At 31.9% G+C, this 19639-nt stretch overlaps 3 protein-coding genes across 3 annotated transcripts; 2 read left to right on the forward strand and 1 right to left on the reverse strand.

Moving 5' to 3' along the window:
- The first annotated feature begins 40 nt into the window (after positions 1-40).
- LOC134688296 (threonylcarbamoyl-AMP synthase-like) lies at positions 41-7841 on the forward strand. The gene is made up of 5 exons (XM_063548861.1): positions 41-268; positions 4254-4449; positions 5731-5965; positions 6547-6683; positions 7385-7841. Exons 1-5 carry the CDS (start codon positions 175-177, stop codon positions 7446-7448), a joined length of 726 nt encoding a protein of 241 aa, XP_063404931.1. The 5' UTR covers positions 41-174; the 3' UTR covers positions 7449-7841.
- A 2614-nt stretch (positions 7842-10455) lies between these two features.
- On the reverse strand, positions 10456-12728 carry LOC134688297 (transmembrane protein 35B-like). Its single transcript, XM_063548863.1, has 3 exons — positions 12605-12728; positions 11762-11890; positions 10456-10831 (listed from the first exon to the last, which is right to left on the reverse strand). The coding sequence occupies exons 2-3, from the start codon at positions 11876-11878 to the stop codon at positions 10508-10510; spliced, it is 441 nt and encodes a 146-aa protein (XP_063404933.1). The 5' UTR covers positions 11879-11890; positions 12605-12728; the 3' UTR covers positions 10456-10507.
- A 1694-nt stretch (positions 12729-14422) lies between these two features.
- On the forward strand, positions 14423-18821 carry LOC134688298 (baculoviral IAP repeat-containing protein 7-B-like). Its single transcript, XM_063548864.1, has 5 exons — positions 14423-14485; positions 15476-15998; positions 17134-17379; positions 17680-17793; positions 18288-18821. The coding sequence occupies exons 2-5, from the start codon at positions 15491-15493 to the stop codon at positions 18497-18499; spliced, it is 1080 nt and encodes a 359-aa protein (XP_063404934.1). The 5' UTR covers positions 14423-14485; positions 15476-15490; the 3' UTR covers positions 18500-18821.
- Positions 18822-19639: the final 818 nt, after the last annotated feature.

A 19639-nucleotide genomic window follows, 5' to 3' on the forward strand; every position in this document is an offset into this window, starting at 1 on the left:
GTCAGATAAACGTTTGATATGAACCTGCATTTAAGAGTTTTATAAAGATATTTATTAACATTGAAAAATGTAAACAAACACGTGTGTTCCTTCAAAAATAACTGAAATGATGCAATATTGAGAAATCTGATATTCATTTCACTATATAATTATTTTTATTATGCAAAACGACTTATGATTACAACATTTCAGACTTTTATGAAATTGTTATCAGTCAGCAGGCCATATATTTCTACCATGAACAAGATTGTTAAAGTTTCTGAAAATGGTAATTATTCAGTAGTTATTTTTTTGACAGCTTTAAAACATAATTTGGGGTCATGCTTGATGCTTCTGAAAATGAAATAGTAGAAGCTTTGAAGTTATTAAATTTAAATAAATCACCAGATATATTTGGAGTTTCAACTGAAAACTTATTATATGGAGGACAATCTCTTATTTATCACCTTAAAGAACTCTTGGATAGTACTTTTAGACTTTGTTATATACCAGACGAACAGAAATTAGGGATAGTAATTCCGCTCTTTAAGAATAAAGGAAGTTGTAAAGACAGTAAAAATTATCGTGGAATAACAATTACTCCAACATTATCCAAACTCATTGAGGCTGTTTTAAAGATCAGAATTAATCCTGACATTATAAAATATCAAAATCCATTACAACGTGGCTTTACTAAAAGAACAGCACCATTAAACTGCTCTTTTATTATAGAAGAATATCACAAGGAATGTATCGAGTTAAATGATCAAATAATAATAACTATGCTTGATGCAAAATCTGCATTCGATGCTGTTAAACATGCTGGGCTTATCAGAAGATTATATCAAATGAAAATTCCGGAACAATCAATTTTAATTATTGATAATCTATATAAAAATGCTGTTTCTTGTGTTAAATGGAATAATCAAATATCGGACACTTTTAGAATAGAACAAGGCGTAAGACAAGGAGGGACTCTTAGTGCAGACTTGTACAAAATCTATATAAATACACTTTTAGACATTTTAGCTGATTCAGGATATGGAGGCAAAATTGGATCTATTTCTTGTTGTGCTCCTACTTGCGCAGATGATTTAGCCATTCTTAGTAACTGTCCGTATGAAACGCAAATTTTAATTGATATGGCCTTTGATTTTAGTAAACGTGAGGCATACTTACTACAACCAGCAAAAAGTTGTGTTATACAGTCTAAATCACGTCACCATGAGAAAGTAAATGAAAATTTTTGGAATTTAGGCAATTCTGTTCTTCCAACTTCTAATAAAGCAACACATATAGGAATATGTCGTACAGACGATGATTCATGTAAAGCAACAATAGATGAGAATTTAAAGAAAGCAAGAAGGACACTATATAGTTTAATGGGGGTTGGACTTTATGGCGAAAATGGACTAGATCCACAAACTTCAATGTCAATAATGAATACTTATATTATACCGATAATGTTTTATGGATTGGAAATAGTAATCCCTAGAGGAAGATGTTTAGAAACTTTAAATATCCAATTTAAGAAGTTCTTGAAACAATTGTTATCTTTACCAAAAACAGTAGCAGATCCTGCTATATATATGATTTCTGGGATGTTACCTGTAGAAGCTCAAATAGATGTAAAAATTTTAACTTTTTATGGAAATATTACTAGACAAGGAAAAAATTCTATTGAATGGCAACTAGCGGAAAGGCAATTAAATGTTAAATCTATTAATAGTAATAGTTGGTTTAGTTTACTGAGGAAAATATTTTTGAAATATGAACTTAATGATCCTGCACAATACTTAGTTAATCCAATTAGTAAATACCAATGGAAAAGGGAAATAACTTCCAAAGTTCAAAAATTCTGGATTGAGAAGATACTGAATCAAGCAAAACTTTATACCAGTTTAAGATACTTATCGTTGATATATAAACCAGGACAATGTCATCCTATTGCAAATACAAATACTATGAATTCAAGGGAAATTATTAGAATTCCTACAAAATTGAAAATAGCTACTGGGAGTTACATTCTGCAAACAGTTAGAGCCAAGTTTAAAAGTAATACAGAACTGTCTATATGCAAACTGTGTAATGAAACAGAAGAAACTTTACCACATTTCTTATTAACGTGTAAAAGTTTAGAAGATATCAGAAAACCAATTTTGGAAGATTTAATTAATTCCTGTAGTGAAGAACTAGCTGCCTTTAATATGAAAGGTGAACATTTTGACATTTTACAACTGATCATAGATCCCTTTAATTACATGACAATGTTAAGAAATGAAAAAGTTTTTAAAGTGATACAGAACATTATAGATCCAAAATGTAGGCGATTATGTTACAATCTCCATTGTGAAAGATATAGACTGTTGCAATTAGATGATATAAAGAAAAAGAAAAGAAAGTAACATTTTATGAATCCTAAGTGTCAATTGGTTGTCTACTCTTAAACAGTGATATCTTTAGATAAATATTTTTAGATTTTAAAATATTTAATGATTTGATGATATTGACATTAAGTCCAATTTTATCGTCAAGAATATGATGAACAATGTAAATAGTGTATAGTGATATTGGTGGAAGATATTTTTATTCATGATGTGAAAAACCAATACTCGGAAGAGGTGTGCCTACATTGGCAGAATATATATTACAGATTACAGATTACAGATCATATTTAACTTTGGCTTTTCCAAGGAAAAGTAAACCCTTTGATGTCAGGCGTCAAACAGTTATTTTGGCTACCGTGAGCGTCTGTTAAAATTTTACCATGATTTGTCAAATTATCCTTATTGTGATTCGTCAGAATTCTCAAATAATTATCGTTTCTGTCATTTTTGAAAAAAAATTAAAGTGATTTGTCAAAATCAGTCAATGTTTTTATCGTCTAAAAGAAAGTGTACATTTTATCGTCTAACACCAAAATTACAGTTAACATAAGTTAGAAAGAACTTTTACCGTTATTTGTCATGAAGGTACTCCCATTACGACCATATTCCAGTCTTCACCATGACACCAAGTTGGGGAGGATTCTCATATTAAAACATATGATTAAATTATTATCATTGTGGCTTAGAAGGTATCGGTATCCGACGGGATCGTTCGCCCTGAATACATGTTCGCCCTAGGTTTGTTCGCACTGAGTTTGTTAGCCCTGGTAGTCTGTTCGCCCTATATTCATTTATGATATGTATTATGTATATATGTTACATCAATGAACGAAATATATTTATATATATTAAAATTTATGTATATCTATTAAAAGTTAAATACAGAATATATGCCAAATTTATATTAATTAAATAAAATTCTTGGCTGCATTGTTACACTTAATTTTATTAGGTATACAATTACTTTTAATTAGTTTACTGTTGATTGAAATTTTATTGCTGATTAGGTGTCATTTGAAACCTTTGATATCACTGATTGTTATGTAAATTGTCTTTGATGGATTAATAATTTAGTCTTCAGTTGTTTTACATTTAAAAATACAATGTAGTCATGTAGTGCTGAAATTCACAGAAGCTTATATTTCCTATAGCTAGTAACGTAATTACATACAGATACCTTGAAGTCACAATATCTTGTAGTCCTGAGATGTACTGAAACTGATAACCTAGAATAACAGCTAGCTTTAGACAAGTTAACATGAAACATCGTACATATTCGGCAAAATTGTAGACTGACTTCAACACAATCAATTATATACACTCAAAGCAACACTATACAAAAAAATAAAATCAGGGCGAATGAACTCGGGGCAAACAGGTATTAGGGCGAACAGAAACTAGGGCGAACCAGAATCAGGGCGGACAGATCTGGATTCGGCTTAGAATTAGATGGCGAGTTGTCTCATTGGCACTCATACAATGTAACACATTATCTTATTTCTACATGTATATAACATCAGTGATACAACAGTACCTCTATTGACCCAATAATACTGTTATTATCTGAAAAATTTTAAGTTATCAAATACACTTTTTCCAGGTGATAATATTAAAATTTCAAGTTTTATTCGGTCATTACATTAAGTGTTTTTCAGTCATTTGTGTTACCCGAGATACAATATATGGCTTTCTAAGAAACAATAACATTATATTTTATAGAAACATGGACTTAAAACTAGCTATATACATGTACATAGAGTATTATAATATAAGGTTTCACAATTTTAGGTGATTCTGAATTTCGATATTGTCATTATTGAAATTGAAATTTTTAGCTTATAAGTAATTAATCATTTAGGTCTTTATATGTTTTATTATTATTAACAGAACTGCAAGAACTTGTTTCTGTAGCAGTTAAAAGCCTAAAAGCTGGGAACATTATAGCTGTTCCTACAGATACAATATATGGTGTAGCAGGCCTTGTACAGAATTCTGAAGCTGTTGATAGACTGTACAGTGTAAAGAACAGAGACTACAACAAACCTGTAGCAATAAGTGTGGCTGACATATCTGATGTGTATAGGTAAATCTTTCAATTAGAATTATCCTTAAAGTGACATTTTTATAGCACCGCAAAAAAATAAAAAAATGGTCGTATATTGGTATTGAGTCGCCTGCATCCTCATCAGCTTCATTTGAAGACAGATAATTTCCTAATAATACATAACTTAGTATAAGTAAATAGAAATCAATTAAATTTTAACACAAGGTTTACAACCACTATATTCACTTTAGGAAGATTGGAGATAAGAAATTAGGAGCCTAAATGGTCCAAATTAAACTTTGTTTGATTTCATCAAAAATTGAATTTATAATTCGGGTTCTTTGAAATGCTGAATCTAACCATGTATTTCATTTGTATTTAGATTCTTAATGTTTGGTCCTGTTTTCAAATTGGTCTACATTTAAAAATGTTCATAGGGTCCAAAATTTAAACTAAGTTTGATTTCAACAAAAATTGAATATATGGGCTTCTTTGACATGCTGAATCTAATTATGAATTTATATTTTTGATTTTTGGGCCCAATTATCAAATTGGTCCACATTGAGGTCTAAAGGGTCCAAAATTTAACTTTATTTGATTTCATCAAAAATTGAATTCTTGGGGTCCTTTAATATGCTAAATCTAACCATGTATTTAGATTTTGGATATTGGACCATAAAAGGTAAATGTCCAATTTAAACTTTTTAAGTTCTTAGACCACATTCATTCTGTGTCAGAAACCTATGCTGTACGTGTCAACTATTTTATCACAATTCAAATTCAGAGCTATATATATCAAGCTTGATTGTTGTGTCCAAACTTGCCCCAACTGTTCATGGTTCAACATCTGTATAAATAGATAGCAAAATTGACTTCTACAAAAAAATGTTCATTATTTTGTGTGTCCCCCTACACCTTCAGAAATGAATATATTTTGGATCTATCTTGAATATCCTTTGTTTGAATGGATTAAAATGTATACATGTACATACACGACATACATGACATACATGGAAGATTTGATGTGCAGGAAGTAGCTACTAAGCTTATTGCAATGGAGTTCACAGCCACCAAGTACAATGAAGTAATAGTAAACAAATATTGTTATGCCAAATATTTAATTTAGTTTCTGACAGTTTATATAATGATGTTATTTAGATTACAGATGTCAGGTATAGGCATTTGAAAGTAGTTTATATTTTTTTTGGTCAACTTGTCAAAGGTCAAGTCCCTGTTAAGTGGAGGAGATGATGAAAGGGGCTTTAACACATTTATTTTGTAATCAAGAATGATAAATTTATTATTATATTTTCTTTAAAGATGGGGCCAAGTAACAGTACCTCAAGCTTTACTAGCCAAGTTATTACCAGGACCAGTGACAGTTGTGCTCAACAGGACACCAGACCTTAATCCTGAACTTAATCCAAAAACATCTCTTGTTGGTATTAGGATACCAGACCATGAATTCATCAGGGAAGTTGCCAGAAGCTGTCAGGAACCTCTGGCTCTTACTAGTGCTAATATCAGTTCAGCTCAAAGTACTTTGAGGGTGGAGGTTAGTGTTATATGTTGATAGTTATATTATATACATTTTTGCAGTATTCAAGTAAGTACTGTTAGATTAGAAACAAGTTTCAGAAGTTGAAGTTGTTTGAAAGTGACATGATAGTTGACGAATGAAACATTTTCTGATATAAAAAAAAAGACAATGATTTTCCAATATCACTGGTTACTAGTATGCTAGTTAAGTGTAATAGTAAATTGTTACAGCCATACTTTTGATTTTATTTTACTTAAAAAACTTTTATATCTGCCCTTATACAAAAACACTTTGAAAAGTACTTATTAATAAGAAGATATGGTAATAATGTATGAGGGCCAATGAGACAACTCTCCATCCAAGTCACAATACATGTATATATACAAAGTTAACAAATATGTTTTTGTTCTTTCAGGGGTTTCACCAAAATTAAAGAAAAAATTGATCAACAACTTGTATGGTTTATAAACTCTAAATATATTCCGGATAAAGGTTTTAATTAATTTACATTATATGCTCATACTTACATGTAGTTAGTTGCATATACTTGTTTTTGCTGTCAATTGCTTAAATTTACCAGTGCATTTTCTTTTCAGGAATTTGAGAATTTGTGGCCTAAACTAGATAAGATATTTGATGATGGTATGCTTGGTGATACATTCCATTCAAGACAGGGGTCAACAGTGGTAGATTTATCTAAGAAAGGAGTATACAAAATAATAAGGGATGGCAGGTAAAAGAAAATTTTATGTATATAACTGTTGCAATTGAAATGAAACCTTTCCCAATAATAAATTAAAAATAGAAAATTCTGGTTTTCAAATGTGTGTCTCTTATAAACATTCTACATTGCAAAAACATTAATGGTAAGAATGTTACTGCACCTGATGTGCATTATGACAATGAATGTCTTATTAGTGAATGTCTTTTCAGTGATGTTGATGCCAAAATGGTTGAAACCAGGTGAGGATCCAACCATTTTAAAAAGGGGTGTTCCTAACCCAGGACAAAGGGGGGTTCCAACTACATGTCCCAATTCAATGCATTGATCGTCCAAAAAAAGGGGGGTTCCAACTTCCAACCCCCCCCCCTCTGGATCTGCCACTGGAAACTTGAAAACCATATACAAATGTTGTAGATCTGATAAAAACAGAAAAGGAGAAATAGTAGAGTCAAAATCCAGACTTGGAATCTGAGCGATTCATGAGGAAGATGCATATCTGAAATTTAAACAATTTCCAAAAAAACTAAAAACAAAAAAAATCTTATGAACAATATCTATATTAAATACTTGGCCAGATGATATCCTCATTTCAACTGCACATCTACAGGTATCACAAAAGTCTTCATTAATGAACATGTCATAATTTTGTATTTCAATTGCAATCCCTCTCAAAAGTAATGTAATTATTAACCATTTGTTTTATATTTCAGTTCCCTGAAAAATACAGTACAGGTTCTGAGTAGTTTTGGATTAATAGACGATAATACTTCATGACAAAGACAATACTTTAGATTCTAGAAATAATCCTAATTTATAGAAGTGTATTGGGCAGTGGGCACAATTCTGTGATGTATTTTATAGCTTGCAGATGCAACCTCAACTATGAATGTGAGCCCAGTTTTATGTGGTGGATGATGACTCTGAATCATGTGTGTATGTAGACTTCCTAAACACTGACTAACACACTATGAAAAAAGATACTGTAATACTAATTGTGTATTTTTGAAAAGTACATGTATATTGATATATCAAGACTTTTTCTTGAAAACTGTCTTCAAAATATTGTCTGATGTATCTACCTTATATATATTTTATGAATGGTCTTTTTGTGTACATATACAAGCACCTAACATGTTTAAAATGCAATAATAAAATGTAGATTTTTAAGTTTTGTATTATGGAATTAATTTTAGTATTGAATTGGACTGTCAGAGTGACCTGAGTTCATTTTCAGTGATTTATTGCCTGTCAATACTGAGGTTGTGAGTTCAAACCCTGCAATTGGCAAGGTGTGTTTTAGACAGACAATATCAACGAGGGCTGCAATTTTCGTTGTTGCATGTTGGTAATCTTTCTATAGATACTCTGGCTCCCCGACCAATAAAATTTGGCTGCAATGTCAAATAGCCAAGTGTTTTTAAAAACCAGCAATAAACCAATAAATCTATTATAGAATAAATCATACAGGTATGTGCTTTAGCTTTTGAAACAGATTCCATCGTAAAATTTCTCAAAGATTTTCTCTGAAACTACTGAATCGTCTTCAGGCAAACTTTTGGTGAATGGCGTTCAATAGAAATTTTTAAAAAAATCAAAAAAATTCCCCTGTTAGTAAACAAACATAGTTTCTGTGGCTGAAAATAGAACATTGGGATAAATGACGTTAGTTGTTTGTCTCATATATTTAAAAATACCCTAGAGAAAATTTGACAGGGGCTTATAATCTTATTCCTGTTTGCACTCAAATGATCGTTATAGAGTTGCTTCCCTTAAAGATGTAATCCACTAACTAGCATGTAATGTTTTTTCTATTATCTCAAAACTAAGCAAATGTAAACAGCAAAAATAATCATCAGTACAAGGCCTACAAAAACACAGATACAGCTGATACAATTGGTTGACCTCTTACGGGAATACGATACAGTTACAGGGGAGGTAATGACCTTGCTAACCTAAAATGTTATTTTTGCGACGTCAAACTGTGACATATTGGGGAAAAGATGCATTTTTCGACTGATTTTTATCATTCAAACTGATTTAATTTGAAAATGAGTGCATTGACCCTCATTTTTTTAAACGATATTTTGTTTCATTTTGCAGGGAGATTATGTTGACCAAATTTTATGAAACAGTAAATAGTGCAATTTTTGTCGAGCCTGCAACTTTTGTCGCAGAAAGCTCGACATAGGGATAGTGATCCGGCGGCGGCGGCTACGGCGGTGCTGTGTTAGCTCACTTCTTAAAAGATATGGATGCTTCATACTTTGTATGTGGATGCCTCATGTTACGAAGTTTCCGTCAGTCACATGTCCAATGTCCTTGACCTCATTGTCATGGTTCAGTGACTACTTGAAAAAAAAGTTAAGATTTTTTGTAATGTTAAATTCTCTCTTATTATCTTTGATAACTATATTTGATATGTGCGTACCTTGCAAGGTCCTCATACCCGTCAGACAGTTTTCACTTGACCTCGACCTCATTCCATGGATCAGTGAACAAGATTAAGTTTTGGTGGTCAAGTCCATATCTCAGATAATATAAGCAGGAGGTCTAGTATATTCAGTGATGGAAGCATTGTAAGGTGTACATGTCCAACTGGCAGGTGTCATCTGACCTTGACCTCATTTTCATGGTTCAGTGGTTATAGTTAAGTTTTTGTGTTTTGGTCTGTTTTTCTTATACTGTAAGCAATAGGTCTACTATATTTGGTGTATGGAATGATTGTAAAGTGTACATGTCTAGCTGGCAGGTGTCATCTGACCTTGACCTTATTTTCATGGTTCAATGGTCAAAGTTAAGTTTTTGAGTTTTGGTCTTTTTTTCTAATACTATATGCAATATGTCAACTTTATTTGGTGCATGGAAATATTTTATGATCTATATGTCAGTTGCGCAGGTTTTATTTGACCTTGACCTCATTTTCATGGTTCATTGCTCTGTGTTAAGTTTTTGTGTTTTGTCTTTTTCTTAAACTATAAGCAATAGGTCAACTATATTTGTTGTTTGGAAGAATTGTTAGCTGTACATGTCTGCCTTGCATGGTTCATCTGACCTTGACCTCATTTTCATGGTTCAAAGGTCAAAGTTTAGTTTTCTTGGTTTATGTTAAGTTTATACAGTTGTAATAAAACTTCATATTTACAACTATCAACATAATATCAATGATTAGTTAAGAAGGCGAGACATTTCAGTGTGTGCACTCTTGTTTTAATTTTGATAGATATACAGCAAAATATGACGTTTTTTTTCTCAATTTATGACCATTTGATAAACATGAGTTATTTCTAAACAAAAAATGCATAAATTTTTAGAATACAGAAATTGCAAATTATTTAACAAAAAACAATTTGTGTTTATCTTTCAAAAAAAAGAAGTTATGTCTTTCTTTGGAAAGGGAAAATTCGGCTACAAATCTGAATTTTGAGCAAATCTACAAAATGTCTACCTCATTTAACTCAATAAGTAGCACATGAAGGTATATTTTTTATTACATATTTGATTTAATCAGGTAAAATGTAGCCTATATGCAAATTTTCACTAACTTGTAAATATGGAATCAAAACTGTATCCTATGCCCTTAAGGAGTTATAGCCTTAGATGACTAGTTTGTCTCTGTTTATACCTCCATGGAGCTAGTAAAACCATGTTTATTTTGACTTTGAAGAGATCATCACCACATTCAACTCAATTGACTCATTAGAACAATTTATATAAAGAGTCCATGACCTACCTGCTGCAAATATATTTTTATTTGACATATTATAATAAAAAAAAAGTTAGCTAAGAAATTAAATAAATTTATTGTACAATACAATAACAATAAGTTATGTTCATTAGTCCTCTTTCTCTTTTTCTGTTTCTGTGTTTTCTGATACAGATGTTCTGTTTGTCATACCATATATGTAACACAATGTTAGAAACACAATAGCTGGGAAAACGGTCTCACTGTACTCTTTCAAGTTTATGTATGTGTGTATAGCACCAACCATTATGATTCCCAGGATGATACAAGCCATTTGTCGTATGTCTTTAAACAGTAGTCCAATAGCTGAACAAATTTCCCATGATCCAACACAAATTTTGTAAATGAATGGATTTGGCATGTATCCAAACATTGATGTAATACATACTACACTGTACTCATCAAATCGCCTATCCTGGAAAATAAACAAAAACAAATAAAACTTAAACCAGTTTACAAGAGATGCAGAACAAAAGAATGTAAGTACTAGTATTATTAATAATTGTATTATTGTCTTTCATAAAAAGTATTTACAGGATTTTTTAAAAGTAACTGAATGTAAAAATTTAAAAACAATGGGTTTGAAATATCACTCTTTGAAACAAATACCTTATATGTTTGAAAAAGTTGAGAAAAAAAAGATATACCAGTATACAGAATTTTTAATGTCATGTTATTTGCTATCAAATTAACTTGAGTATTTTGTCATTTTGTTCTTATAAGAAACAATGAAAAAATGAACTTGTTGTGTTGCAGCAAAGGTCTACATTCCCAAAAAGTATTACTTGAAAATTCTCTAAACATCAGATAAAACTAATGTTGATTTACAAATGTGTGTCCATGGTATTTATGAACATACACATTTCAAAATATAATGAGCAAGAATTTGATTACATTGTCATTGAAAAGTTTTCATGTATATATATATATATATGTCGTACTTGACTTTCAGCCTATGTCGTTTGGACTTTGGCTGGCCTGGTAAAAACGAAGAATTCCAAAATAACTATATTTTATTACAACTGAGATCTCGTGGCAACTGACGAATAGCCCAAAACACTAGCTGCTCACGTGCTTAGAGATCCCAGGTTTTCTTCGTTTTACCAATGAAAGTTATCGTTGCATAATTTCGTAACTGACCACAACATTTTAATTGGTCACTCATAATTTTGTCTTGTCAACCAAGCTGACACTTTAATATCTGAAATTCCGAATTTGCAAAATAGGAAATATAACATATACACCAAACATAACAGACTAGCATTGGTGTTAAAAACTTAAAACTCTACGAAAGCGTGGTTCTATCTTGTTACATGTTGTCTACACGATTAAAATAATCATTTACCAAAACAGCTGTTCTTTCTGGAATGAGTTTTGGGAACAACTTAATCATTGCATCTATAAACAGCATTGAAGCCACACTGTATAGGGCCAATCTTTCCAAAACTGTCCTCAGACTCATGTTTACTCTGTTCTGAAATGAAAAATTAATCACTGTACTTAAAACGTTTAAACCCGCTGCATATGTTTGCACCTATTCTAAGTCAGGAATCTGATGTTAAGTAATTTCTCGTTTTTTATATGGATTAAACCGTTTGTTTTACATATGTCATGTTTGAGGACCCATTTTAGCTTGCTGTTCGGGGTATACATAAGATGCTCTATCTTAATAAAAACTATAAAATAGCCAAATTGGAACCCAAAGATTAAAGATCAAAGATCAAGAAATTATAGCCATTTATCTAATGAATCGTAATTTTTTATTTAGGTAACTATTCACACAAAACATTCTTTCTTAAATACTAAGTAGTGTAATCAAACCAATTCCAAATTTGATTTTGATACCGTACTGTAACAGTTGTGTACTCTACAAGTTCAGATGATCATTAAGAAAATAATGCTTAATTAATTGAAACAGCATGAAAGTAAAACTACGTCTGACACGCCTGAAGCTTCAGTAGTTATACATGTATAATAATTTGTTCCGTTATTGGAGAAGGCTATGGTGTATTTGACGAGATATTTGAAATTGCGTCTGAACTATTATATAGAAAAGAAAATGGTGTTGTGATTTTTTTTTATGTTGATCAATGAATGAATTTACTTGATTCAAATGAAATATCTAAAATATTTATTATTTTTTTAATAAATTGAGGAATATTAAACAAAAACAGTTCACGTAACTTACCTTAAAGATTTCCTTGTATTGTCTGATGTTCAAAATGATTTTTTAAATCATATACAACTACATGTTTAAAACTTCCTGGAAATGTCCATTCGAATGTCCATTTTGACATTAGCTTGAGGGAAGGTTATATACTTCCTGGCGAAAAAACGTTGGTATATTGTAATGCAAGATATATATGCATTATACTTGTATTTTTAATAATGATGATTGTTATAGGATGAACTGCATATATATTATACAGAATTAAGAAATTTAGCCTAAAAATACGCAAGGACTTTGTAAATACGATCTTTAAAAATATCATCCTTTCGAAAGGACCTTTTTTTATTTAGAAGTATGAATCCTGTTCCTTCTTTATCTCCCTTTCAAACTTTACAAATTAAAATATTGCTTCTTTTTCTCGTTTTAAATATGCAGTTTCAAATGGACTTTAAGCTTGAACATTTACCAATAAGCTATGATTGGTCGGTCTTTCATATTATAAAGATTAACCAAATATTTGTATATATACAGCTATGTGCCAGTGACCTATATTTTGATTTCCAATTCAAGGAGTTATAATAATTACATTGTTTTAAAGGAAAGGAATCAAGCGACAACATGATACGTATGGGGAAGCCTGAGGAACAATTCTTATATAATATAATTATAACTGTTCTCTTTATCTAATAAACTTTGAGCATGGGAATGGGGAATGTGGCAAAGAGAAAACCATAATGCAGAAAAGGACCACCAACGGGTCTTCAACGCAGAGAGAAATATCCCGCTTTCAATAAATGTATTTGAAAACATAAGGAATGTAGAAAAATAAAATTATTCGAAGCTTGATTTCCAGTGTGTTAACAACGAATATAGTTGTTAAGAACCAAAAGGATTGACAAACTCCGGACATAAAAACCAGAAACGTGCATGAAGCGGGCAAGAGGGGAACGGAGAGTGAGATATAGGGTATCAAACAACAACATATACGTATTTAATTGTTCATGCAAGTAATGGCTACTGTGCTGATGTAACTTCGGTAGACCAGTGCATCACGAATTGGATTTGGCCTAGTTGTGACATCATTTTTTCCACCATGAAACGTAATACTGAAAAAGAATTTGCCATCTATAAATAAGGAAGAGTTAATAAGATATGTTGGACTCAATTCGCAAAGTGAGTATAAAGCGGGAAATATAAATGATATAGAAATAAGTAGGTGTGATATATTTGGCAACATTTCACCAGAGATTAGTATTCGTTCATCGAAAGACAAAACGTAACTACAAACATATAGGCATACATATATAACGAACGAGTTGGAAAATAAGTTATTTCTTAGATCTAAGATGGACACTTCTCTTATACGCAATCATTGCATTTCTCTTTATTGTCATCTGCTTGATAGTTACTTATTAAATAATATACAAATTTCAGTGAAATAAATGCTTCGAAATCTTGAAACAAAGCTAAAAACCAAAATCACAAATAACTCACCAAAGATTAAAATTAGTCATTATAGAATCTCCTATATGTCTTGTTTTCGTTTATAATGATTTGAATAGTAATTTTTTTTCTTTAGTCTTTGTCAAAAACAATTATATGTATATAGTTATACGACATTAACAAGTATCGAAGTGTATTAAATTTGAAAACTAGGGTCTGTCGCAGATGAACTCCGATACCAAATCCCCCATAGTACTGTACCATGAGGACGCAAACATTTATAGTTGTGAAATCATGCTAAAAATTTAAAAGGGAGCATTTTAAAAATCACTATGACACAAACACATTTACTATTCACAGCAATCTGTTAAAATCATATTTACCGCCTTTTGTTGTACACATATATGCATAAATGACTGATCCAGGAAGTAATAACTGGTAAACCTGCGGTCATAGGTATGTAAACATAAGCATTATGTCTTCATTGCATATGCATTTACACACTCACATATAGTGCATAATGAATTTGTTATATTGTATCATACTCCCTGGCAGTTTCCAGCTTTTCCCAATGCTACGAGTGACAGTGCATACAAATCACGGGCACTTGTTTTCTATCCATGGCAAAATCTACTAATTCTACGTGCCCCTGATACAAGATTTTTAACGGCGTAAAATATTTCTAGAGTGTCGTAATCCTGATGGACTTCGAATCGTCAAGCACCTGCTGAAAACTCAACTAGTTTCTTTGCATCTTATATATATAACAACCCTAATAGTACCGAGAATAGTATAATGTGATTTTGATAAATGCAATATAATTAAAATGTTAACAAATATGCTGTATACATGTATTTTGATCAGTCGTTTGATTCAGTGCTGGCTATTGTATACCCTACGTCTCATTTAGTCATATGCATTTAATTTATACAAATAAAGATGGGCTACTGGTTTGCAGCTGTAAACAAAGGAGTGTTAACATTATTAAAATCAAACAAAAAAGGCCTGGCGGTGACCTATAGTTATTAAAGTATGTGCCATTTTGGGAGAGTTGTCTCAGTCGCACCTTATCTCCTTTTTCTTTCCTTTTTTTTTATAATTAATCAATAATATCTTGGTCGAAAAGTTTTGATTGCTGCTGAAGTCTCTACGTTTTTTTAACACGCGCTTTCCGTGGTAGACCACGAGGTTTTTATATTGGACAGAAATACACTATGGTTGCATATTTGTAAAAACGCCCATTAACCGACGAAAACTTGAGATGTAGTATTTTTATAAAAGTATATGTATACTTTTAAGGGCACCACGCATAAATCCACATAGCTTGCAATTTTGGACCGACCGCATTTTTTTAACAACAGCTTTGCTCTTCAGTTAGGAATTGCAAACTATCAAAACTTGTAAAAATGTTTAAACTTTGATATTAACTTGTGCTGTATGTTTTAGGAGTATAATATCCAAATGACGATTTTGGAAAAGGCGGACTCGCTTGATGGGGGTGGCGATACACACGACTGTGGTCATGATCATGGCACTGGACAACAGAACGTTGACCATATGAAATACGAGAGATACCGCCTAGAAACTTTCGATAGATGGCCACAGTCTGCCAACGTAGATAAGAACCAATTAGCAGCTAATGGTTTTTATTACATTGGTGATGGCAGTGATGACAGGGTTCAGTGCGACTTTTGCAAAATAATCCTTAAGAAATGGGAACCAGAAGATGATATCCAGGAGGAACATAGAAAACATGGTCCGCAATGTCCTTATGTAAACGATCCTTTACATGCGGGCAATTTTCCACTTCGGTTTAGAAGGTTAGATAGTGTCAATCGTCACCACCATGGTCCTTGCCATAGAGAGTATAGAGAAAGGGAAATAAGATTTCAGTCTTTTTACAACTGGCCTCACCCAGATAAGAGACCAACACCGGGTGAACTGGCAGATGCTGGGTTTTTCTACCTCGGTAAAATTGTTATAGACATTAGACATTAGCCATTATTTTATTATACCAATCATAGGCCCTTGTCGGGCACGATACAAAAACATCATAATACAGTGATTATATAAACACTAGTGAAATACACAAATGATAAATTGATAATATAAGCAATGTAGGATATAATTATGGTAAGAGGCATTGAGTGTAATGAGGCCGATTTAATATTAAAAAATATGATATAGTTAATTAATAGGGAAACAAAAAAGAGTAGAAATAGAACCAGAAATATAGTATCTCATTCTGCAGTAGTTCTCCTCATGACTAGTGCACAGCAGTGATGGACTTTTACATCAAAACAATGCAAAGGTCATCAAGGGGAGATCCTTCAGAACTAGACATGAGATTACTCAAGGGTTGGCATTGCTACTGGTCAATATTCATCAAGGAACGGTGCTCTAGAACTCACTATAGAGAAAATATAAAGTTCAAATTACAAGTAGTAGAGGGAGATAAATCCCATTAAAACTTTATATATTTCTTAATGAACATGCATAATTCTGATAATAAATTTTCATCTTCATTATTCATTAACCATATTTTTGGGTAGGGTCAAAATTTTAAAATTCTTGCAGCAATTATTTATCATTGTTATCACGTCTTTCCTTTGTTCTGATAAACTATCACAGTTGAAAAGAGAAATGTGTTTCATCTTTGACCTCATTACTACAACATCTCTTACATATTCTATTGTGTCGGGGATTATTACTATATCTACTCCTCTTTATAAGTAAATGGTGAGCAGATATACGAAATCTTGTCTGTCTTCAATTTTTTTAACAATATTTATATCATCTCCTTGCTTTTTGCTCTCAATGAAGCCTCATAAACTTTCAGCGAAAACCGCCACAACTTTCAACAAGATCATAGAGAACTTGGTATTAAAATAGTTTGTTGAAGACCGTACTTTGACCAATGATGGTCTACTTTGGCAGATTATGATTTGGATGGAGGGTTGCCTCATTGACATTCATATTACATCTTCTTATATATCTATTGACCTTTTTTATTCTACCACATTAATATGAAAACAGATTATTGAACCATCTATGGTAAAATTAAATCATGAAGACGAAATAAATGTGGTTTTTTTCTATTATAGGTCAAGGCGATGCTGTCAAATGTTTCTATTGTGGAGGAATGTTGAGGCACTGGGAAGAAACAGATGAAGTATGGACAGAACATATGAAATGGTTTCCTCTTTGTCTGTTTGTCGTAGAACACGACCCCTCATGCCACGAAAATATTGGGCGCCATCTTCAGAGAACCATTAGTGGAATTGCCTTGTCAAACGGCTATTCTGATGAGGAGATAAATGAGTACAGACAACACATTGATGACAATCAAAGTAAGTAAATATCACTAGTACGAGACTGCCATGGACCAATGCCACCAGCAAGTACTAAAAGGGACCGTCAAACGCTGTCATTTTTTAAAATAATTATTGTCAAGTTTTTCACCTATAATGTTTTACTCCTTTGAACTAATTTGTTTTTCTTGATGCTATACCAACAAAATCAAATAGCACTAACAGTGGAAATATACTGCAACAATAAACGAAAAGTCAAATGTCCGGATAGCCACTGAATATCATGTTCCTTATTTAGATGTCGCTAGAAGCTATATATATAAATATCTTGTTTTTCAGTTGCACACCCAGAGGAGTACAGAGAATTTGTAAATCAACTTGACCAGTTTAGGCAAAGGCAAGCTCCTATATCTGTCCCTGCTGTAGCAAGTAACGTTAGTGTTGCAGAAACAAGTAAGTATTGTTTGATTATTATCAATATATTTTTATTTTCTACACGTCGTGATATTTGCTGATGCAACATAAACATGTCATTAGGTTTTTAAAAAAATGTTTATTTCGATAAATCATCACATATAAAAATAATCAAAAATATCTCAAATGATTGAGAAATATGCAACCACCTATTAGTCAAAACATAAATGATTTTTGCAATAGATATATAAATATGAAAAAGGCGAAAATAAATCTGAGAAGATGTGATATGAGTGCCTATAAGACACCCTTTGGGTCAGGTGTGCTATAAAACGAGAAAGAGAAGCACTTATATGAACCACATCTACACACAACAACTACTGAAAATTATATTTAGTAGAAAACAAAGAATAAATTTGAAATCATTTTGTAAAAGGATTTTATTATACGAATGACTATTATTATTGCCTCATGTTAGTGTTATTATCTGTAACAACATTAATTCTTTTTTTGAGTATTTTATTCTTTTATAGATGAAGTAAATCCACAACATGCAGCTGGTAGAAACGATGTGGGGGATCAGAACGAACGTTATTTGTGTAAAGTTTGTTATAAAAATGCGCTAGAGGTTATTTTTTATCCATGTAAACATGTATGTTGTTGTAAGGAGTGTGGTGATAAGTTATCTAACTGTCCTGTATGCAGAGAAGTCATCAGGGGGAAACTGCAGCTTTTCTTTCCATAGAATTGTTATATATTTCTAATATACATATAGTCTATACGTACTGTTTTATTAATTGGAGTAACGTGCAGCTTTAGTATACCTCATTTTAGCGTTAAATTCAGGTCCTCTGCATGGTTGTGAGAAAATAGACTGTGTGATTAACACTATATTTATAACATTTTAATTAACTGTTGTGTGTATTTCTTTAGACTCTGCATGTTTTAATTAGTTAATACCATTTATATTCATTCGTTGGCTAAATCTTATTATAAGCAAAAGGATTTATAATTAACATTACATGTATATACAGAATTATTTTGTTTTTAAATATGTACTACTTTTACCTTGTGTGTTCTTTTTTATCCGGCCTGATTTGTTAGTGTTGCGCCTTACAAAGTCTTTTTTTTTTAAATATATTTGCAACAAATTCTGCTCAAGCTTGTGCTAGGGGTCGTCTTATGCATGCAATGGTTTTTTTCTGCTCCGTTTAGAAAGCCTAACTGTGACTTTAAGATAATGAGCATCAGTATAACCGCGGTTTCTTTGATTTTTTATACGTTTTTGCTATGCATTTACTTATTTTGTGGCCTAGATGGATAACCTATATCCTTATATAAATAAATGCTACACGAATTGAATTTTGTACCTTATAGCTCATAAGAATTCAAAGATCGCTATACTTGTAATGCTTAAAGTGGCGGATCCAAGGGTGGGGGGGGGGGGGGGGGGGGTCGGGGGTATGATCCACCCTTTTTTAACAGATCAATGCATTTGAATGGCGATATATAGTTGGACTCCCTCTTTTTATCCTGTGTTGGGAACACCCTTTTTAAAATGGCTGCATGGATCGGCCCCTGTGCTTATAGATCATACTAATGTTTTGATGATCAGAGGCGAATCCATAGGTGCCCCGTTAATTTTGAGTTGCATGTAGGATTTTTTTTTTTATCTTTTACAAGTCACACTCCTAGCGTGTGCACCCCTCCTATTTCAAAATTCTGAATACTAAAGTTAGGGATTATCAAGTGACCTTGATCAAAATAAGATACAAATATAGACCTTTGATTTCGTTACATATAATATCATAGGTCTATATTTTAATTAGACTGAGTGACCTTAACCATGCATGAAAATGTTTGTTAAAACTTCGGCAACCACACT

Source organism: Mytilus trossulus, chromosome 10 (genome assembly GCF_036588685.1).
Source record: "Mytilus trossulus isolate FHL-02 chromosome 10, PNRI_Mtr1.1.1.hap1, whole genome shotgun sequence".
Taxonomy (NCBI): domain Eukaryota; kingdom Metazoa; phylum Mollusca; class Bivalvia; order Mytilida; family Mytilidae; genus Mytilus; species Mytilus trossulus.